The following is a 24,060-nucleotide window of genomic DNA, read 5'->3' on the forward strand; positions in this document are numbered from 1 at the left end:
TATTTACTGTACAGAGATAGATAAAACAAAGATATTAACTGTACAAAAGATAAACGACGCAGATATTTACTGTATGGAGATAGATAAAACAAAGATATTCACTGTACAAAAGATAAACAACACAGATATTTACTGTACAGAGATAGATAAAACAAAGATATTCACTGTACTAAAGATAAACAACACAGATATTCACTGTGCAGAGATAGATAACACAAAGATATTTACTGTACAGAGATAGATAAAACAAAGATATTAACTGTAGAAAAGATAAACAACAGATATTCACTGTGCAGAGATAGATAACACAAAGATATTTACTGTACAGAGATAGATAAAACAAAGATATTCACTGTACAAAAGATAAACAACACAGATATTTACTGTACAGAGATAGATAAAACAAAGATATTCACTGTACTAAAGATAAACAACACAGATATTTACTGTACAGAGATAGATAAAACAAAGATATTCACTGTACAAAAGGTAAACAACACAGATATTCACTGTGCAGAGATAGATAACACAAAGATATTTACTGTACAGAGATAGATAAAACAAAGATATTCACTGTACAAAAGATAAACAACACAGATATTCACTGTGCAGAGATAGATAACACAAAGATATTTACTGTACAGAGATAGATAAAACAAAGATATTCACTGTACAAAAGATAAACAACACAGATATTTACTGTACAGAGATAGATAAAACAAAGATATTCACTGTACAAAAGATAAACAACACAGATATTTACTGTACAGAGATAGATAAAACAAAGATATTAACTGTACAAAAGATAAACGACGCAGATATTTACTGTATGGAGATAGATAAAACAAAGATATTCACTGTACAAAAGATAAACAACACAGATATTTACTGTACAGAGATAGATAAAACAAAGATATTCACTGTACTAAAGATAAACAACACAGATATTTACTATACAGAGATAGATAAAACAAAGATATTCACTGTACAACAGATAAACAACACAGATATTTACTGTACAGAGATAGATAAAACAAAGATATTCACTGTACAAAAGATAAACAACACAGATATTCACTGTGCAGAGATAGATGACACAGATATTTACTGTACAGAGATAGATAAAACAAAGATATTCACTGTACAAAAGATAAACAACACTGATATTTACTGTACAGAGATAGATAAAACAAAGATATTCACTGTACAAAAGATAAACAACACAGATATTTACTGTACAGAGATAGATGAAACAAAGATATTCACTGTACTAAAGATAAACAACACAGATATTTACTGTACAGAGATAGATAAAACAAAGATATTCACTGTACAAAAGATAAACAACACAGATATTCACTGTGCAGAGATAGATGACACAAAGATATTTACTGTACAGAGATAGATAAAACAAAGATATTCACTGTACAAAAGATAAACAACACAGATATTTACTGTACAGAGATAGATAAAACAAAGATATTCACTTTACAAAAGATAAACAACACAGATATTTACTGTACAGAGATAGATAAAACAAAGATATTAACTGTACAAAAGATAAACGACACAGATATTTACTGTATAGAGATAGATAAAACAAAGATATTCACTGTACAAAAGATAAACAACACAGATATTTACTATACAGAGATAGATAAAACAAAGATATTCACTGTACTAAAGATAAACAACACAGATATTTACTGTACAGAGATAGAAAAAACAAAGATATTAACTGTAGAAAAGATAAACAACACAGATATTCACTGTGCAGAGATAGATAACACAAAGATATTTACTGTACAGAGATAGATAAAACAAAGATATTCACTGTACAAAAGATAAACAACACAGATATTTACTGTACAGAGATAGATAAAACAAAGATATTCACTGTACTAAAGATAAACAACACAGATATTTACTGTACAGAGATAGATAAAACAAAGATATTCACTGTACAAAAGGTAAACAACACAGATATTCACTGTGCAGAGATAGATAACAAAGATATTTACTGTACAGAGATAGATAAAACAAAGATATTCACTGTACAAAAGATAAACAACACAGATATTCACTGTGCAGAGATAGATAACACAAAGATATTTACTGTACAGAGATAGATAAAACAAAGATATTCACTGTACAAAAGATAAACAACACAGATATTTACTGTACAGAGATAGATAAACAAAGATATTCACTGTACAAAAGATAAACAACACAGATATTTACTGTACAGAGATAGATAAAACAAAGATATTAACTGTACAAAAGATAAACGACGCAGATATTTACTGTATGGAGATAGATAAAACAAAGATATTCACTGTACAAAAGATAAACAACACAGATATTTACTGTACAGAGATAGATAAAACAAAGATATTCACTGTACTAAAGATAAACAACACAGATATTCACTGTGCAGAGATAGATAACACAAAGATATTTACTGTACAGAGATAGATAAAACAAAGATATTAACTGTAGAAAAGATAAACAACACAGATATTCACTGTGCAGAGATAGATAACACAAAGATATTTACTGTACAGAGATAGATAAAACAAAGATATTCACTGTACAAAAGATAAACAACACAGATATTTACTGTACAGAGATAGATAAAACAAAGATATTCACTGTACTAAAGATAAACAACACAGATATTTACTGTACAGAGATAGATAAAACAAAGATATTCACTGTACAAAAGGTAAACAACACAGATATTCACTGTGCAGAGATAGATAACACAAAGATATTTACTGTACAGAGATAGATAAAACAAAGATATTCACTGTACAAAAGATAAACAACACAGATATTCACTGTGCAGAGATAGATAACACAAAGATATTTACTGTACAGAGATAGATAAAACAAAGATATTCACTGTACAAAAGATAAACAACACAGATATTTACTGTACAGAGATAGATAAAACAAAGATATTCACTGTACAAAAGATAAACAACACAGATATTTACTGTACAGAGATAGATAAAACAAAGATATTAACTGTACAAAAGATAAACGACGCAGATATTTACTGTATGGAGATAGATAAAACAAAGATATTCACTGTACAAAAGATAAACAACACAGATATTTACTGTACAGAGATAGATAAAACAAAGATATTCACTGTACTAAAGATAAACAACACAGATATTTACTGTACAGAGATAGAAAAAACAAAGATATTAACTGTAGAAAAGATAAACAACACAGATATTCACTGTGCAGAGATAGATGACACAAAGATATTTACTGTACAGAGATAGATAAAACAAAGATATTCTTTGTACAAAAGATAAACAACACAGATATTTACTGTACAGAGATAGATAAACAAAGATATTCACTGTACAAAAGATAAACAACACAGATATTCACTGCAGAGATAGATAAAACAAAGATATTCACTGTACTAAAGATAAACAACACAGATATTTACTGTACAGAGATAGATAAAACAAAGATATTCACTGTACTAAAGATAAACAACACAGATATTTACTGTACAGAGATAGATAAAACAAAGATATTCACTACAAAAGATAAACAACACAGATATTCACTGTGCAGAGATAGATGACACAAAGATATTTACTGTACAGAGATAGATAAAACAAAGATATTCACTGTACAAAAGATAAACAACACAGATATTTACTGCACAGAGATAGATAAAACAAAGATATTAACTGTACAAAAGATAAACGACACAGATATTTACTGTATAGAGATAGATAAAACAAAGATATTCACTGTACAAAAGATAAACAACACAGATATTTACTGTACAGAGATAGATAAAACAAAGATATTCACTGTACTAAAGATAAACAACACAGATATTTACTGTACAGAGATAGATAAAACAAAGATATTCACTGTACAAAAGATAAACAACACAGATATTCACTGTGCAGAGATAGATGACACAAAGATATTTACTGTACAGAGATAGATAAAACAAAGATATTCACTGTACAAAAGATAAACAACACAGATATTTACTGTACAGAGATAGATAAAACAAAGATATTCACTTTACAAAAGATAAACAACACAGATATTTACTGTACAGAGATAGATAAAACAAAGATATTAACTGTACAAAAGATAAACGACACAGATATTTACTGTATAGAGATAGATAAAACAAAGATATTCACTGTACAAAAGATAAACAACACAGATATTTACTATACAGAGATAGATAAAACAAAGATATTCACTGTACTAAAGATAAACAACACAGATATTTACTGTACAGAGATAGAAAAAACAAAGATATTAACTGTAGAAAAGATAAACAACACAGATATTCACTGTGCAGAGATAGATAACACAAAGATATTTACTGTACAGAGATAGATAAAACAAAGATATTCACTGTACAAAAGATAAACAACACAGATATTTACTGTACAGAGATAGATAAAACAAAGATATTCACTGTACTAAAGATAAACAACACAGATATTTACTGTACAGAGATAGATAAAACAAAGATATTCACTGTACAAAAGGTAAACAACACAGATATTCACTGTGCAGAGATAGATAACACAAAGATATTTACTGTACAGAGATAGATAAAACAAAGATATTCACTGTACAAAAGATAAACAACACAGATATTCACTGTGCAGAGATAGATGACACAAAGATATTTACTGTACAGAGATAGATAAAACAAAGATATTCACTGTACAAAAGATAAACAACACAGATATTTACTGTACAGAGATAGATAAAACAAAGATATTCACTGTACAAAAGATAAACAACACAGATATTTACTGTACAGAGATAGATAAAACAAAGATATTAACTGTACAAAAGATAAACGACGCAGATATTTACTGTATGGAGATAGATAAAACAAAGATATTCACTGTACAAAAGATAAACAACACAGATATTTACTGTACAGAGATAGATAAAACAAAGATATTCACTGTACTAAAGATAAACAACACAGATATTCACTGTGCAGAGATAGATAACACAAAGATATTTACTGTACAGAGATAGATAAAACAAAGATATTAACTGTAGAAAAGATAAACAACACAGATATTCACTGTGCAGAGATAGATAACACAAAGATATTTACTGTACAGAGATAGATAAACAAAGATATTCACTGTACAAAAGATAAACAACACAGATATTTACTGTACAGAGATAGATAAAACAAAGATATTCACTGTACTAAAGATAAACAACACAGATATTTACTGTACAGAGATAGATAAAACAAAGATATTCACTGTACAAAAGGTAAACAACACAGATATTCACTGTGCAGAGATAGATAACACAAAGATATTTACTGTACAGAGATAGATAAAACAAAGATATTCACTGTACAAAAGATAAACAACACAGATATTCACTGTGCAGAGATAGATAACACAAAGATATTTACTGTACAGAGATAGATAAAACAAAGATATTCACTGTACAAAAGATAAACAACACAGATATTTACTGTACAGAGATAGATAAAACAAAGATATTCACTGTACAAAAGATAAACAACACAGATATTTACTGTACAGAGATAGATAAAACAAAGATATTAACTGTACAAAAGATAAACGACGCAGATATTTACTGTATGGAGATAGATAAAACAAAGATATTCACTGTACAAAAGATAAACAACACAGATATTTACTGTACAGAGATAGATAAAACAAAGATATTCACTGTACTAAAGATAAACAACACAGATATTTACTATACAGAGATAGATAAAACAAAGATATTCACTGTACAACAGATAAACAACACAGATATTTACTGTACAGAGATAGATAAAACAAAGATATTCACTGTACAAAAGATAAACAACACAGATATTCACTGTGCAGAGATAGATGACACAGATATTTACTGTACAGAGATAGATAAAACAAAGATATTCACTGTACAAAAGATAAACAACACTGATATTTACTGTACAGAGATAGATAAAACAAAGATATTCACTGTACAAAAGATAAACAACACAGATATTTACTGTACAGAGATAGATGAAACAAAGATATTCACTGTACTAAAGATAAACAACACAGATATTTACTGTACAGAGATAGATAAAACAAAGATATTCACTGTACAAAAGATAAACAACACAGATATTCACTGTGCAGAGATAGATGACACAAAGATATTTACTGTACAGAGATAGATAAAACAAAGATATTCACTGTACAAAAGATAAACAACACAGATATTTACTGTACAGAGATAGATAAAACAAAGATATTCACTGTACAAAAGATAAACAACAGATATTTACTGTACAGAGATAGATAAAACAAAGATATTCACTGTACAAAAGATAAACAACACAGATATTTACTGTATGGAGATAGATAAAACAAAGATATTCACTGTACAAAAGATAAACAACACAGATATTTACTGTACAGAGATAGATAAAACAAAGATATTCACTGTACAAAAGATAAACAACACAGATATTTACTGTACAGAGATAGATAAAACAAAGATATTCACTGTACTAAAGATAAACAACACAGATATTTACTGTACAGAGATAGATAAAACAAAGATATTCACTGTACAAAAGATAAACAACACAGATATTCACTGTGCAGAGATAGATGACACAAAGATATTTACTGTACAGAGATAGATAAAACAAAGATATTCACTGTACAAAAGATAAACAACGCAGATATTTACTGTACAGAGATAGATAAAACAAAGATATTCACTGTACTAAAGATAAACAACACAGATATTTACTGTACAGAGATAGAAAAAACAAAGATATTACTGTACAAAAGATAAACAACACAGATATTCACTGTGCAGAGATAGATGACACAAAGATATTTACTGTACAGAGATAGATAAAACAAAGATATTCACTGTACTGAAGATAAACAACACAGATATTTACTGTACAGAGATAGATGAAACAAAGATATTCACTGTACAAAAGATAAACAACACAGATATTTACTGTACAGAGACAGATGAAACAAAGATATTCACTGTACTAAAGATAAACAACACAGATATTTACTGTACAGAGATAGATAAAACAAAGATATTCACTGTACAAAAGATAAACAACACAGATATTCACTGTGCAGAGATAGATGACACAAAGATATTTACTGTACAGAGATAGATAAAACAAAGATATTCACTGTACAAAAGATAAACAACACAGATATTTACTGTACAGAGATAGATAAAACAAAGATATTCACTGTACAAAAGATAAACAACACAGATATTTACTGTACAGAGATAGATAAAACAAAGATATTAACTGTACAAAAGATAAACGACACAGATATTTACTGTATGGAGATAGATAAAACAAAGATATTCACTGTACAAAAGATAAACAACACAGATATTTACTGTACAGAGATAGATAAAACAAAGATATTCACTGTACAAAAGATAAACAACACAGATATTCACTGTGCAGAGATAGATGACACAAAGATATTTACTGTACAGAGATAGATAAAACAAAGATATTCACTGTGCAGAGATAGATAACACAAAGATATTTACTGTACAGAGATAGATAAAACAAAGATATTCACTGTACAAAAGATAAACAACACAGATATTTACTGTACAGAGATAGATAAAACAAAGATATTCACTGTACAAAAGATAAACAACACAGATATTTACTGTACAGAGATAGATAAAACAAAGATATTCACTGTACTAAAGATAAACAACACAGATATTTACTGTACAGAGATAGATAAAACAAAGATATTCACTGTACAAAAGATAAACAACACAGATATTCACTATGCAGAGATAGATGACACAAAGATATTTACTGTACAGAGATAGATAAAACAAAGATATTCACTGTACAAAAGATAAACAACGCAGATATTTACTGTACAGAGATAGATAAAACAAAGATATTCACTGTACTAAAGATAAACAACACAGATATTTACTGTACAGAGATAGAAAAAACAAAGATATTACTGTACAAAAGATAAACAACACAGATATTCACTGTGCAGAGATAGATGACACAAAGATATTTACTGTACAGAGATAGATAAAACAAAGATATTCACTGTACTAAAGATAAACAACACAGATATTTACTGTACAGAGATAGAAAAAACAAAGATATTAACTGTACAAAAGATAAACAACACAGATATTCACTGTGCAGAGATAGATGACACAAAGATATTCACTGTACAAAAGATAAACAACACAGATATTTACTGTACAGAGATAGATAAAACAAAGATATTCACTGTACAAAAGATAAACAACACAGATATTTACTGTACAGAGATAGATAAAACAAAGATATTCACTGTACAAAAGATAACCAACACAGATATTCACTGTGCAGAGATAGATGACACAAAGATATTTACTGTACAGAGATAGATAAAATAAAGATATTCACTGTACTAAAGATAAACAACACAGATATTTACTGTACAGAGATAGATAAAATAAAGATATTCACTGTACTAAAGATAAACAACACAGATATTTACTGTACAGAGATAGAAAAAACAAAGATATTAACTGTACAAAAGATAAACGACACAGATATTTACTGTATGGAGATAGATAAAACAAAGATATTCACTGTACAAAAGATAAACAACACAGATATTTACTGTACAGAGATAGATAAAATAAAGATATTCACTGTACTAAAGATAAACAACACAGATATTTACTGTACAGAGATAGATAAAATAAAGATATTCACTGTACTAAAGATAAACAACACAGATATTTACTGTACAGAGATAGAAAAAACAAAGATATTACTGTACAAAAGATAAACAACACAGATATTCACTGTGCAGAGATAGATGACACAAAGATATTTACTGTACAGAGATAGATAAAACAAAGATATTCACTGTACTAAAGATAAACAACACAGATATTTACTGTACAGAGATAGAAAAAACAAAGATATTAACTGTACAAAAGATAAACAACACAGATATTCACTGTGCAGAGATAGATGACACAAAGATATTCACTGTACAAAAGATAAACAACACAGATATTTACTGTACAGAGATAGATAAAACAAAGATATTCACTGTACAAAAGATAAACGACACAGATCTTCACTGTACATCGATGATAACACAAAGATATTCACTGTACAGAGATAGATGACACAAAGATATTCACTGTACAGAGATACATGACACAAAGATAGATGACACAAAGATATTCATTGTACAGAGACAGATGACACAAAGATATTCACTGTACAAAGATAGATGACATAGATATTTGGGGGGGTATAAGATGATGAGTTAAAAGGTGTTTTAATGATACCAGTTTTTTTATTTATCATGTAAATATATTTAACTTGCACTGTCAGTGATATAGGTCAGTAAGTTAAGTGTTGTTCTTGATCCCATTTAAGGGTCAACCATAGACCTTTGCATGGGCCCCACCCCCTGGCCTTGGGCTCGGGGACAGCTGTACCGTTCCCCCCCCCCCCTTGACGGCGGTCCTGCTAATAGCACACTAGAATAAACTTCTCTTTGGTAAGGGTGGCTGATCCAGGATCAGTCCACCAAGTCCACCTACGGAACTGAGACCTGCTATTCAGTCACATGCTGCTCTCCCCCTCACTCACTACAGTGTTTGTGAGTGTTGTACAGTGTGTGTGAGTGTTGTACAGTGTGTGTGAGTGTTGTACAGTGTGTGTGTATCCTGAATCCCGACACTGGCCCCCTCTGTTCTCCCTTTCTCTCTACTCATTCACTTTGTGTGACCGTGATCAGAATGGATGGCATAGATCTGCTTGAAACAATCCGCCAGCCTTTCTCCCTCTCTTTTTCTTCTTTAGCCCAGTCCCGACTGAAGGATCAAACAGTGGGTCTCAGAGTCCAGTGACACTGATATCCATTCATTGATATGCATCAGGAATAAGTGTCGCTGTTATTCCCATAATGACTCCATTAGAATCACTGACGCCCTCTCTGTCTCAACCTTTCCTGCCTCTCCAGATCCTGCAGGGCCAAGTTACATGTGGTGATGTGACGCAGAGGAGACTCTAAATACAATGTCTACAACTCTTGCTTTACTTATGAAAGCTAATACCAATTTGTGGTCAAATGGTAACTCTTAAAGAGGACCTATTATATGCTTATTTTCAGGTTTTGGGTTTCTACTAGAACATGCTTTAATGTTCAAAAAAAGCTTTACTTTTCCCATACTGGCTGTGCAGCAGCACCTCTTTTCACCCTCTGTCCGCAACGCTCTGTTTGAGCTGTTATGCAAATGTGTCACTTGGTGACATCACCACGTTACGGAAGAAAAGGCGGGACTTTAAGCAAGGCTTTTCAGGCAGTTCAGGAGCAGTGTTCCCGTGGGGGAGAGTAAAGGTTTTTGCAAATCAAGTCCGTATTTTTCGTATGCGTTTTTAACTCTGTCTTCCGATGAAAAATGTTACGCACAGAAACTTTGCACACTGAGTCTGATGCATTTTATTATTATATTTGTTGCGTAAATTCGCAGTACGAGACAAAACTGGACTAATTACGTGGGTGCAATGGATAGGGTTAGTCCCAAACAGAACATAATGAATGAGACGGTGTTAAAACGCAATTGACTCAACATGAGTTTGTATTTATTAGTAACGTGCAACAATTTCGGACGAAAAATAAGCACAAAAAGCACAATAGGTCCTCTTTAAACAAAATATTTTTCCGCAAAAGTTTTCAGTTTAGTGAGCATCCACAGTGTAAACGGAGGAAGTTGGTTTTGCTCCCACACTTCAACAAAGAGTGGGGGAAGCTCATCGGTCACAGTCATTAGCAGCACACAGAGCTGCACTGTCCTGCAGGCCGACCACTGCCAAGTGATGGCTGGACTCTGAGAAGTCACTTTTGACTCTTTACCTGGGTCCTGTTACACTCACAAAGGGATCACACACACACACATACTGTACATACACACACTTTTTCACTACAATGCAACTTTGTTCTTTCAATTAACCCCCTGACTTCCACACTGCATGGGCACCATGTAAGAATAACAGATGGTTGACCATTTAATATCGACCAATTAAAGTTGTTCATAACCATCCTTACTGTCACATATTATAATGGTATAATGAAAGGGGCGCTCCACTGATTTTACACATGAAGTGTCTTTGGAGTATGGAGGACGGAACCTGCCAAAATCCCAAATAAATGACTCAATAAATAAATAAATAAATAAATAAATAAATATGTCATTAAATGTAGCAAAAATAATATTAAAAATAAATGTAGCCATTGATTAATTGATCAAATGTGACATAAATTGACATTTCTGTTTTAATTTGCTTCACTATTTATTTACCTTTGTATTAATTCCCTTATTTATTTCCTCTTCCCTTTGATTTGATTTATTTATGTATTTATTTTAATAATCTTTAAATTAGCTTATTTTTGCATTTATTTTGTATTTGTTATATATTTATTTTTAAATGTCTGTATTTATTTTAGTATTTATGTATTTATTTATTTATTTATGCACGATTTTCTCTTTGCATTGCACCCCTTAATTTCCCCCCCAAACTTATTTATTTTTGTATTCTTTTCTCTACACATTTCTTTTTAGCTTACCAAAGTAAAACAATAAAACAAAATAGACCCAAACTTGTAACTAAACATCAGGTTATCTGGACTTGCTGCTTTGTTTTTAGCAATTATTTTTCTCATGGTTTTGCACTAACCTTTCACTGAAACTCTCACAAAACAACCCCATTATTGTATTTTGGAGGGGCAAACACAATATATAGTAATAGTGGTTTATTATCAGCGACTGTGCAATGAAATTAAATCAAAATCACTTTACAGTTTTTTCTCTTTGCTTCATTTCTCCATAAATATTCTCTCCCATATGTGACTTTTTGCTCCAAAATTTTGAAACAGATTTGCAACTGTGAGGTTTTATTTTGAAAGTCCCCACAGGAAGTCACTTCATATTGTACTGGCTGACTTGACATTGGTGGCATCTTTTATTTCATGCAAAGAGCAAAAAGCAGGAGCTGCAGGTTTTTGCTCAGTATATTAGATCCACCAGATCCCATTCAACTTTTCCTCATTTTAATGAAGCCAGTAGTGATGCCACAGTGAGTTGTTTGTTTTTGTGCTGGAAAGGATAATGTGGAATATTTTCCTGCAAACAACCTGACTCTGCAGACCCAAGGTGAGAAAAGTACTTTATTTTTTTATTTGAAAATTGCCTAAAGATTGAATCACTTTTGGAAGAGGAATTTTAGAAAATAAAAACTTTTGTTATCATTATAATTTATGATATATACTGTTTGTTTGTGTTTTTTTTGTGTTTATTTTTTTAAAACTTTTTTAGAAAGTGTATTACAAGTGGAAACAATTTGTTTTACTGTAATTAATATATCATGCATATCATAGATATCAGTATAATCAGGGAATCAGTCAATGGTTGGATGTGAATGGTGATGCTCAGTGAGGACTGTAGTAGTGTGGGTTTGGTCCAGCTCAGTACAGTCCACAGTGGGCAGAGAGGTTCATCAGTTCACATGAATCCTGGCACTGGGCCTTCTCTCTTCCTCCTCCTTTCATTCCTTTTCATCCTCTTCTTCCTTCAAACTTCTCTTTTGTTTCATCTCTGCTTTCATCTTTTGCCGCTGCCTTCCTTCTGAATTTCCATCTGTCAGATCAGATGTGTAGTTCAAAGGAACCAGCCAAACCTGGTTACATAAATCCATGTTTATACAACTAGTATCATATGATTGTATGGTTATTCTCATGTTCCTTTTATTGTTCTTCTCATGTTTCTGACTGTTTCCCCAGGATGTCTTGGCCGGCTCTGTATGCCCAGTTAGTCGGGGCGAACCGCCACTCCACCAGCCTGGGGAAAATCTGGCTTTCGGTGCTGTTTATTTTCCGGGTCATGGTGCTGGTTGTTGCTGCTGAGAGTGTCTGGGGTGACGAGCAGTCTGACTTCACCTGTAACACACTACAGGTAGGGCACACCGTCACTGATATTATCCTGTACATATATACATTTTCATGTTTTGTCACCCATATGTGGGATGTCATGTCATCAACATGTCATTTACCTGTGTGTGAATACAATTTCATTATTGGAACAATCTGTGCGTCTGTCTCTGTTTCTCAGCCCGGCTGTGAAAACGTCTGCTATGATCAGTTCTTCCCCGTCTCCCACATCCGTCTTTGGTGTCTTCAGCTTGTCTTTGTCTCCACACCGACACTCCTGGTTGCAATGTACGTGGCCTATCGGAACCACAGCGATAAGAAGAGGCTAACGCAGGTTTGTGTGCTGTTTCATTTGTCTGCCGTGTCATGGGTTGTCTTGTAATGTCTTGTCTTGTCATGTCATGTCCTGTCGCGTCTTTTCTGGTCGTGTCTTGTTTTATCTTGTCTTTTCTTGTCCATTCTCTCTTTTATATTGCCATGTCATGCTTTATCATGTCATGCTTTATCATGTCATGTCATGTTTTATCATGTCATGTCATGTTTTATCTTGTCATGTCTTGCTTTATCTTGTCATGTCATGTTTTATCTTGTCATGTCATGTTTTATCTTGTCATGTCTTGCTTTATCTTGTCATGTCATGTTTTATCTTGTCATGTCATGTTTTATCTTGTCATGACTTGCCTTAACTTTTCATGTCATGTCTTTTTTTATTTCTTAATGCTTTATGTCTTTTCTGGTTGTGTCTTGTCATGTCATGTCTGAACTTATCTTATATTATACCATGTCTTGTGTTTTGTTGTCATATCATGTCATGTGCTGCTTTATCTTGTCTATCAACCTTTGCCTTGTCAAGTGATGTCTTGTCATGTCTTGCCATGTCATCTCTTCTCTTATCGTCTTTAGTCTTGTTTTATCCTGTCATGTCATGTCGTGTCATGCTATGTCAAGTCTTTTGTGGTCGTGTCTTGTCTAGTTTAATCTTGTCATGTCATGTTATGTCATGTTGTGTGACAGGGTTCTGGTAGAGCTGGTTTGCTCAGCAACAAAGGCCAGGAGGAAGATTTGGAGACGCTAAAGAGACGGAGACTCCCAATAGCTGGCGCCCTCTGGTGGACGTACGCCTGCAGCCTGGTGTTCAGGCTGCTGTTTGAAGGAGGCTTCATGTATGATCTTGACTCTGATTTTCTGTGTGCCATATTGCTGGTTTGGTATAATCAAGCCATGCTGCCTGTCACCACACAATACATATCTTTGTCTCTCCAGGTATGCCCTATACGTGGTATACGATGGTTTCGAGATGCCACGGCTGGTGCAGTGTGACCAGTGGCCATGTCCAAACCTGGTGGACTGCTTCATCTCACGCCCTACTGAGAAAACTATCTTCACCGTTTTCATGGCCACTGCCTCCTCCATCTGCATGGTCCTCAACATGGCTGAACTTGCATATCTTGTTGCCAAGGCTGTCACTAGGTAGAGGTATTAATCAGTCAGACAGTCAGGTGATTAATTAAAATCTGATGTCCTTCATGCTTAATCTGGGTTATCACAATGCAGAAAGTCCTTAAGCTAACTTCTTGTTTTTCAGGAGTCTGTGTGGTCAGAAGGAGAGGAAAACATGCAGAAAATCTATCAGAGAGAGGACGCAGAATAAGACAAATCAGAAGTTACTTGTCTCGAAATGAGGAAGCAGCAACAAGGTGGACAATACATGCAGAAGAAAGACTTAAAATACTTAAAATGCTATTACAAGTGGTAGCCTACACATGTGAATGACCTAAAAGATAAATACAACTCAAAAAGTGAACATTTTCTATGATACCTAAAGTGTTAATATGTAACATTCAAGGGGTGGAGAGGAATGATTCAGTGTTTTTATATGATGGACTTCTGTCTCAGATTTTACGTCAATACTTAATTGTCAATACTTAATTGTCAATACTTAAAGGTCTCATTGCTTTTATGTAGACAAATATGTAGAACAAAAATAATACATCTACAGAGCTTGTAGAAAGGTGTCAAATAAAAGTGGCTTTTCCTGAAAAAAATATTATGATTGTGAATTAATCATTTAAAAAATGTTGGCGGGTCCAAAATGAATATTTTGTTTATCTCTGTGGAAGATATCTGACATCCGGTTCCCACTTGCTGAAAAGTTGCTGAATGTTACATTTAAATTAATTGAATATAAATGCATAAAAAAAGCAAAAGCATATAGTCAGAAACATACAATCCATTAAACCATGTGATTCATCAAGTCATAAAAACACACAAAAAAAGAAAACATGTTAAACTGTTTTGACAAAAGAAAAAGGAAAGAAATGGAGTGAACACATGTATTCTCATTTACAACAGATGCATCAAGTGATCTACTGTATTGACCTCTGTTGACCTCTGCTGGTGGCCAGCAGTGACTGCATCACCACCTGCCCTCCTCTGAGGGACAGTCACCGACACAAAACTAAGAGGTGATGTCACCCCATAACAAGTAGGCTAAACATGCTGGAATACTTTGTGGTCTTTAAAGGTTGTCTATACGATATCCAGAGCATTAATATAGCAGCAAACAACTATATATGTAAAGATATAGTGGAGTACAATTGGGAAGAGCGTTGTAAAGTCTAAATGTCAACAGCTGTTGGTAAAGATAGCTATAATCATTTAGAAAATTCACAAAATATTCTGCTTCAATCCATATTTGTTGGTGTTTAGCCTTTCAAAAACAGCATTTTCACTGCATTCAAAAGACCGGCTCGTTTAATCCAAGGAATCACTTTATTCAAATTGAGAATTTTGTTTGTTTGTTTGCGCTCAGCCCGATGCCTCTTAACCCCGGAAGAAGAAACAGTCCAGTGCTCTCTAGGATTTTGGTTCCAGACCAATACCCTGAAGACTTTCATGTCGAAACGTTGGTATTTTATTTAATCTTTTTTTGCATCATTGTCGTAGCCATTTTCATCATGGTCAGCACTTCTCCAATACTGGTGTGCATTCCTTTTCTCTATCATCCTGGTTCCAGACCCGGTACCATGTGCAGAGGTGAGCCCAACTATATCTAGTTCATTACACGTTTTGTTCAGCAAGATAATCTCCACGAACAAAACGTTAAAATCTCTTCAGCTTGGGTTAACCACAGACCTTATTTCAGCCATCTAGTTAACTTATATCCGGGTTTTAGGACTCATGCCTGCACCACTCTGTTGACCAACATAATCAAACTACAGTACATTGTTTTCTCGGGCTGTGCTATGTAGACAAGTGCTGCAACTCCTTTTCTTTAAACAATTTCACCAATAAAATGTGTTTGACAGGAGGAACCAAGTAATATACATATTTAAGTAACCCTTTAAATGTCAAGGTTGCCACACTAGTGAAGATATTAACCATATATCTGTTTTACTTTTAGGTACTAGGGAGTCTGGAATATCAGTACTTCCACCAGAGGAGACTTTGTCGGCGTCTTCCACATCCACGGCCCAGCTCACTGGCTTTGTTGCTGGTTTCATCATGCTTGGAATACCTCCGATACTTCTTGGCCTCCACAGGTATTAACAGTTTCTACATAACTGGGGTAAACTGTGAAAACTAATGTCTTTAGTTTAGGAACAGAAACATCTTGACTTTGCACAACTTACTCAGCAGGCATCAGACATAGATAAATGATGCCTTTTTCAAATTTACACAGCAAACGGTGGGTTATGAAACTCAGGTTGTGCAAATAGCGTTTAAAATATAATGCTGGGTAAATAGGAGAGGATCCAAAAGGGATGCCTGCGGCACACCCATAGTCACAGCAAGAATTAAAGCACTTAAAGGCAACCCTTCTTTTGGATAATAAGAATATGCCTAATCTTTTTAATAAAAAAATAGGTATTCTCTATGAAAATCCTTTATTTTTTCTTGTTTTATAGTAGTAGTAGTAGTAGTAGTAGTAAAAAAAAACAAAAAACAACCTTGGTAGCCTACTTATTCTTATTATATAAATTAGAGCTATTTCTAATATCAGCAGCCTACTACTGCTAGCCTACTACTTCCGTGACTATGATAATATAGTCCCAATATTATTATCATTGCCACTTCTAGCCTACAATAGGAGTAATAATAATAATATACCTAATCTTTTTAATAAAAAAAACTGGTATTCTCTACGAAAATCCTTTATTTTTTTCTTGTTAAAAAAAACAAAAAATAACCTTTATAGCCTCCTATTGCTAGTCTACTACTTTCGTGACTATGATAATATAGTCCCAATATTATTGATATAATATATATATATATATATATAATATTATTATTATTATTAATATATATATTATTATTAATATTATATAAATATATATATATATATCAATGCCATTTCTAGCCTACAATAGCAGTTATAATAATACTAATAAAATGTCTAATCTTTTTTAATAAGAAAGGTATTCTCTACGAAAATCCTTTTTTTTTCTTGTTTTATAGTAGTAATAGTAGTTTTAAATAGTTTTAATGTGGCTTGTCAGTGATGTGGTGTGAGTCTCTGTCCCTATACCTCCACATACACACACGCACACACACACGCACACGCGCTCATTGAAGCACGTCCCTTCCCCCTCCACCACCCCCCTCGTGCGCCCCATCCACGGGGACACCAATGTGTGACAGTGGCGGATGGCCTTGGCCACGCGGGACGCAGCCGCTGCGCTTCGCCTTCGCTTCGCCAGACAGGTTTCTTCTCTCCTCTCTCTCTCTCTCTCTCTCTCTCTCTCTCTCTGTGTGTGTGAATCTCTCTCCCTCCTTTTAATCTCACCTGGCCTCGAGCCACCCCCCCACCCTCACCTGTGGGAGTAAAAGAAAGAAAGAAGAAGAAGAAGAGGAAGAAGTTGGAGAAGAAGCTTGCTGTTGGGAGGGAGTCTGTTCCAGAGGAGAGAGGTAAGCAGGTGGATGCTGGAGGGATGGGGGTTTTGGATGAGGGAGGAGGAGGGAAGAGGAGGGATTATCATCTTTCCATCCTTTCACCTGCTGGATTATAGGAGCTCCTCTCATGCTGCGTTCACTTACCCATGGGAAAGACATGCACACAGGAAGCCATATATAAACCATACTCATATTACATGAAGTGTGGAAATGACGTTTTCTGATAAAAACTGAATTTATAATCTTAGCAATTAATTCAGTTTTGTGGATATGTATATACTGTATGTATATATATTTATATATGAGGTTGGTTGTATGTACATGAATATGAATTTATCTCTTGACACTGCACTATTACAACGGGTAGTACTTTTTTTTTTCTTTCTTTTTCTTATATTTCTTTTTTTTCTTTCTTTCTTTCTTTCTTTTTTTTATATATATGTTGTTGTTGCTGTCTGTATGTCCCTTTACAAGTATGTGTATGTATTCCTTTAAAATTCAGTTTTGAGATTTAAGACTTTTGTATACAGTAATTACTATAATCATTAAAACAACTGAAACAGTAAATTAATTAAGCTTGTCTCCCCACCATATTCTCTTAAAGTGACTCATTAAGTGTAGCATATAAGAATAACTTTTTGCAATTTTTTTTATATTTATTCAAACAAGCTAAAAGAGTGTAGAATACAGTACAAAATGTCATTTTATTACAGTATTTTTTAAATATAATACTGTATTTTGAATGTACGCATGGATTAATTCAGTTTTGAGATTTTAGACTTTTGGATTCAACAATTGCTATTATCATTAAAACACATTGAGAAACAGTAAATTAGGGTGCCGTAAAAGCTCGTCTCCCCATCTTAATCTCTTAAAGTGGCTCATAAAGTGTAGCATATAAGAGTAACTTTATGCAATTTTTTTTGTATTTATTCAAACAAGCTAAACGAGTGTAGAATATAGTACAAAATGTCATTTTATTACAGTATTTTGAATTCATGCAACCTACTTAAAACCAGTGTTCCTAATGGGCGACTAATGTTTCTTATTGCAAATTAATGTCCAAGTGTCCATATGTTTATTCTGGGATGTTTTATGGCGGATGTTAATTTCTTGGGGCCCAAAACTTGAATGCTTTTATTTTATTTGTATATGTATTTATTTATTGGTGGACTCCTTCCATCAGGGTTTGCACATCTTTATCGACATTTATAGAACTGTAGACGCCCTTTTACACACAGTATTGCACACCGATATCCACCTTTGCATACCTTTATACTCATTTTATTACTTGTCACGTCACCTTTGTGCATGCTTCGTTACCAAAGTATTATGCACTTTTCCACATTTTATGCACCTTTATGCACTTTTATGTGCACCTTCTGTGTATCCTGGCACACTTGGTGACCCTGAACTGTGAGCATAATTCCTTCAAGAATCAACACTGGTCATGCACCCAGCTATTACCCATTACCTAGGTGACTTATAATGTTCATGGATGTGCATCGAACCAAAATTAATCTACCTGATTAACTGGGAAACAAACAGAATAGTCTTTCGTGTGAACATCGCCGCTGTCTGCGTATCTTAAAAAGGTTTTCCAGGGTGTGAGCGGCAGGTCAAGAGTTAACTGTTTGGGCTGTTTTAGCACAAAGACCTCTGATCCATCAAAAGCACACGCCAGCCGGGACAATGCCCATCTGGCAGCTTCTCCATTGTCTGTCTTGACAGATGGTATTTCATCACGTCAACACATCATGTACATGTACACATGCCTCTGTTAGATCGGTGTAGACAGTTACAGTAGTCTGTCCATTTATTTACTGAGAATATCATCCTCTCTTCGTTCAACTGCAGGGGTTTGGAACAGTCACTGGATGTTTTGGGACTTCAATTTAGCAGAGATGTATGCATTTGTGACACTTTTATTGTATCAAAGGGGCAATGCAACAGAACACAACTTTATTAAGGCTGTTCTATTTCCTTTATGGACTTTCAGTGCTTTTTCAGACTACTGATTTACTTCTTGTGAGGTGTAAATAAGAGCGAAGTTTTGGGATTTGCATCCAAGTGATATAAGTTATCACTGGCTTCACATTGGTGAAGCAGTGTGTGGTACTGTAACTTGTGTATGTGTTTGCGTGTCCATACATATCAGTCGATCCCAGGCAAACATTTGCCCCCCTCAGCATTCCTGGGATGTGATGAGTCCGGCATTCAACTGGGACAACCTGTTATCCACTCATTCACTTCCCACAGATGGCCAGCCATTGTCCACTGGCCAGCCAGCTCTGGGACACAAATACATGCACGTCTGCAAGCAAATGTACATGTAGATAAAGTAAGAAAGGCATGCACATACTGATTTTCCTTACATGCATAAATAAGTGCATTCACATTTGCAGAGTGACATTCTAACTCATGCCAAAAATGTTGATAGACCTACTTGTCCACCAGAGGATAGCATGTCAGTGTCACGTTTTACCTCGCCGAAGGCATGAATACTACCTGCGTGTATGAACCAGCAGCAGGCGCGCAGCAAACGTCACTAAAACACGTCACAAACGTTACTAAAAATACGCCACAAACGTCCCTAAAAACACGCCACAAATGTCACAATGTATGTTACAAAACAACACTGGTCTCCTGGTTAAAAGCCGTGTTTGTTGGATATTTTAATAGTTTAAGAATGATAAGCATTTCAAAGTGGTGGGATTTCATCCATGTATGTGAAATTTGCCAGTAAAGTAGAATTTTGTGTGATTTTTGGTGATGTATAAAGTTGACAAGTTGTCTCTCCTTTCCAGATATAGTTTTTCTTCTGAACTCTGGTCGATGGATTTATCACTGACAATACAAGAATATTTTAGTAAGTCTGCCTTCCCTTTCCTTATTATGACACTTTTTGTTGTCTCCTCTGACCTCAAAACCTGGAATAGACATTTTATTCGTATCCTGGTCTGTTCTATTACCGAATGTGAACAGATGATAACAGCCTTCTGAACCTACTAGGTGTAGCAGGCCCCTTCTAACCCATATCTATATGGCTGATAACTGATGATAACACCGATTCAATCAGCTGATGACATTCAACCTGGATGCTAATGCATTGGTTTTAGTCTTTACATAAGTAAAAATGGAACACGTTTTCATTCCCTATACTCCCCTCCCTGGGGCTTCCTGTGTTCTTCATCACAGACTCTTGTTTTCCTCTCCAGGCTAGAAAATTGAGTGAAGCATGGGTGACTGGAGCTTTCTAGGGCGGCTGCTGGAGAATGCTCAAGAACACTCCACTGTGATTGGAAAGGTGACTGATTGACTATTGATTAACTTGATAGATATGAAATGATGTCACATTATATCTGACCTTCTCCATCTGGGCTGATTAATCCTTCCACTCTTCCTCCCCAGGTTTGGCTCACTGTCCTCTTCATCTTTCGCATCTTGGTGCTGGGCGCAGCAGCTGAAGAGGTGTGGGGCGACGAGCAGTCTGACTTTACTTGTAACACGCAGCAGCCCGGTTGCGAGAACGTCTGCTACGACGAGGCCTTCCCCATCTCCCACATCCGCTTCTGGGTGCTGCAGATCATCTTTGTATCCACGCCCACCCTCATCTACCTTGGCCATGTGCTCCACATCGTCCGCATGGAGGAGAAGAGGAGGGAGAGGGAGGAGGAGCTTAGGAAGGCCGGACGCCACCAGGAGGACCACGACCCTCTCTATCACAATGGAGTCGGTAATGGAGGAGGAGGTGGAAAGAAGGAGAAGCCGCCAATTCGGGATGAGCATGGGAAGATCCGGATCCGCGGGGCGTTATTGAGGACCTACATCTTCAACATCATCTTCAAGACTCTGTTTGAGGTGGGCTTCATCCTGGGACAGTACTTCCTCTATGGCTTCCACCTGAGGCCGCTCTATAAATGTGGCCGCTGGCCCTGCCCCAATACTGTGGACTGCTTCATCTCCAGGTTAGAGAGTAGAGTTTTATGTTTGTGTGTTTGTTCATTTGCAAAACCAACTTTTCAACTACACTGAACCTTTTTCATATTGCTCTATAAATGTACCTGAATTTAAACATTTGCTAAGTCCCTCCTCCCTTAGTTACTGTTGCTACGCATTCAAGTGTTCTGTTCTGACACATTTGTAGTTAACAGTGATAACGATGGAAGATCTACCACTCAAAATCCTTTAAATGTTTGAAACATTGGTGATTTTACACAGATGTAGACAAGGATGTCTTTTTATTTTTAGCCGTCAACAGTCTTGCCGATGTTCTGACGAATGCCACCGTAGCCCCAGCCCCTTACCCTGACCCGAAAGCCTCGGTTATACTCCCAAACAGAAGCGTGCACGAACAGTTGCGGACACCACAGACGCGTAGTATTAAAAAACTAAAAAAAAACTTGCATTCTTTCTAACAGCCAGCAGGGGGCGACTCCTCTGGTTGCAAAAAGAAGTCTGATTGTATAGAAGTCTATGAGAAAATGAGCCTACTTCTCACTTGATTTATTACCTCAGTAAACATTGTAAACATGAGTTTATGGTCTCAATCACTAGTTTCAAGTCTTCTTCAATACAGCATGATGTTCATTTAGTAAATTATGGTCCCATTTAGAGTCAAATAGGCCATAAAGCAGGGGATGCTTCAGGGCGTGGCTACCTTGTGATTGACAGGTCGCTACCACGGCGTTGTTTGGTCTGGGAGTTGTCCGTGTTTTCGTCTTAGAACTTTAACCCTTTCACAGTGTGTTTATGCGCATTTGTTATACTATTTCTGGATACATTTTCTATGAATACATTTTGTGAATTAAATCTGATTTTGTTCGTCTGTTGTGGCAGGCCCACTGAGAAGACAATCTTCATCATCTTCATGCTGGTGGTTGCCTGTGTCTCTCTGCTCCTCAACCTGCTGGAGATCTACCACCTGGGCTGGAAGAAAGTCAAGCAGGGGGTCACCAACGAGTTTATACCCGACCGCGGGTCGCTGCTGCCAGGCGGAGACGAGACGATCCCGGAGCAGACCTCTCCGCCAGTGCTCGACTGTTTGCCGGCGTACGCCAGTGTGAACGTGGTGGAGTGCGGAGCAGCAGATGACTTCCTGTCCTCTTCTTTTTACGGTGACAAAGTGAGTGTCGGGAGCCGTGGGCAGATGATGGCGATGGAGCAGAACTGGAGCAACATGGCACTGGAGCTGGAAGGAAAAAACTCTTCCTCTTCCTCCTCCTACCCTCCTCCTCTTCCCTCTCCTCCCACCTCCGCCTCCTCCTCTCCTCACGAGGAGACCAGCCCACCACTTCCAGAGGGGGAGCAACACTCCATGTTTCCTACACTCCCTCTTCGCACCCCTCTCTCCACCCTCGCGCCGGCGGAGGCGACGGATGATGAAAACACATCACCTTACATGGTCCCACATGACGACTACACCGTGGTTACCAGGGCGGAGATGCATCAGCCTCCAGCTTCTCCTGCCAGAGACATCCAGAAGCCGAGTCGGTCCAGCAGGAGCGGCGTCCGAGCTCGCCCCGATGACCTGGCAGTGTAGCTTAAACACACACACACTCACACATTTACACAACCATGCATACATGCTGTGTACACATAGACAATTTACATGAGCATTTTTTTTTTAACAGTATAAAACCACACAAGCATGCCCTCCAGCAAAAGACATGCGTGCAATTAAGACGTGCAAAACACACATTCAACTGGAGGTGGCTGCTTATTTTCATCTCACAATTATGAAATAGAAGTAGGGTTAGAAAGAGTTTGGCCAGACATGAGCTTCTCAACTTGTAAGACATCAGCTCATAGAGGCTTTGAAGAAATCTCCTAGTAATACATCAGGAGTAATTTCAGAGAACAGTGGAGAGATTGCTGTGCACACAGGGGATCCAACTCTGAGTATACCAACATTTAAAATACTTATTCATATCAAATTGAAATAAAAAAAACATTATAGTTGATACAAAAGGCGGGAGCAACACTGTTGCGCAATTTAAAAGACATACAATAATAATGCTCTATGGATATGTGCAGGGCAGGAGGGAAGCCGGTTCAAAATTAATGTCAACAAAGGATAGAGAAGCACTGGTTACAACGCATGCAGAGGGAGAGAGACTTCAGTCTCTGCTCAGGTAGA

General features: G+C 35.5%; 2 protein-coding genes across 6 annotated transcripts; both read left to right on the top strand.

Moving 5' to 3' along the window:
- The first annotated feature begins 11,675 nt into the window (after positions 1 to 11,675).
- Positions 11,676 to 17,226, top strand: LOC119483611 (gap junction beta-6 protein-like). Of its 5 annotated transcripts, XR_005205757.1 has the most exons (10): positions 11,676 to 12,255; positions 12,882 to 13,053; positions 13,210 to 13,362; positions 14,043 to 14,191; positions 14,292 to 14,498; positions 14,614 to 14,725; positions 15,381 to 15,493; positions 15,841 to 15,933; positions 16,045 to 16,064; positions 16,432 to 17,226. XR_005205757.1 is itself a non-coding variant. In XM_037761863.1 (7 exons), the coding sequence occupies exons 2-6, from the start codon at positions 12,883 to 12,885 to the stop codon at positions 14,708 to 14,710; spliced, it is 777 nt and encodes a 258-aa protein (XP_037617791.1). In that variant the 5' UTR covers positions 11,676 to 12,255; position 12,882; the 3' UTR covers positions 14,711 to 14,725; positions 15,381 to 15,550. The 5 variants fall into 5 exon arrangements, 4 of the variants coding, with proteins under 4 accessions (XP_037617791.1, XP_037617790.1, XP_037617792.1 ...); XM_037761863.1 differs by lacking the exons at positions 15,841 to 15,933; positions 16,045 to 16,064; positions 16,432 to 17,226 and having other exon boundaries at positions 15,381 to 15,550; XM_037761862.1 differs by lacking the exons at positions 15,381 to 15,493; positions 15,841 to 15,933; positions 16,045 to 16,064; positions 16,432 to 17,226 and having other exon boundaries at positions 11,677 to 12,255; positions 14,614 to 14,849.
- Positions 17,227 to 17,256: 30 nt separating this feature from the next.
- Positions 17,257 to 24,060, top strand: LOC119483616 (gap junction alpha-3 protein-like). Its single transcript, XM_037761871.1, has 5 exons — positions 17,257 to 17,936; positions 20,729 to 20,790; positions 21,140 to 21,228; positions 21,333 to 21,889; positions 22,761 to 24,060. The coding sequence occupies exons 3-5, from the start codon at positions 21,160 to 21,162 to the stop codon at positions 23,461 to 23,463; spliced, it is 1,329 nt and encodes a 442-aa protein (XP_037617799.1). The 5' UTR covers positions 17,257 to 17,936; positions 20,729 to 20,790; positions 21,140 to 21,159; the 3' UTR covers positions 23,464 to 24,060.

The sequence above is a fragment of the Sebastes umbrosus genome, chromosome 24 (assembly GCF_015220745.1).
Source record: "Sebastes umbrosus isolate fSebUmb1 chromosome 24, fSebUmb1.pri, whole genome shotgun sequence".
NCBI lineage: Eukaryota > Metazoa > Chordata > Actinopteri > Perciformes > Sebastidae > Sebastes > Sebastes umbrosus.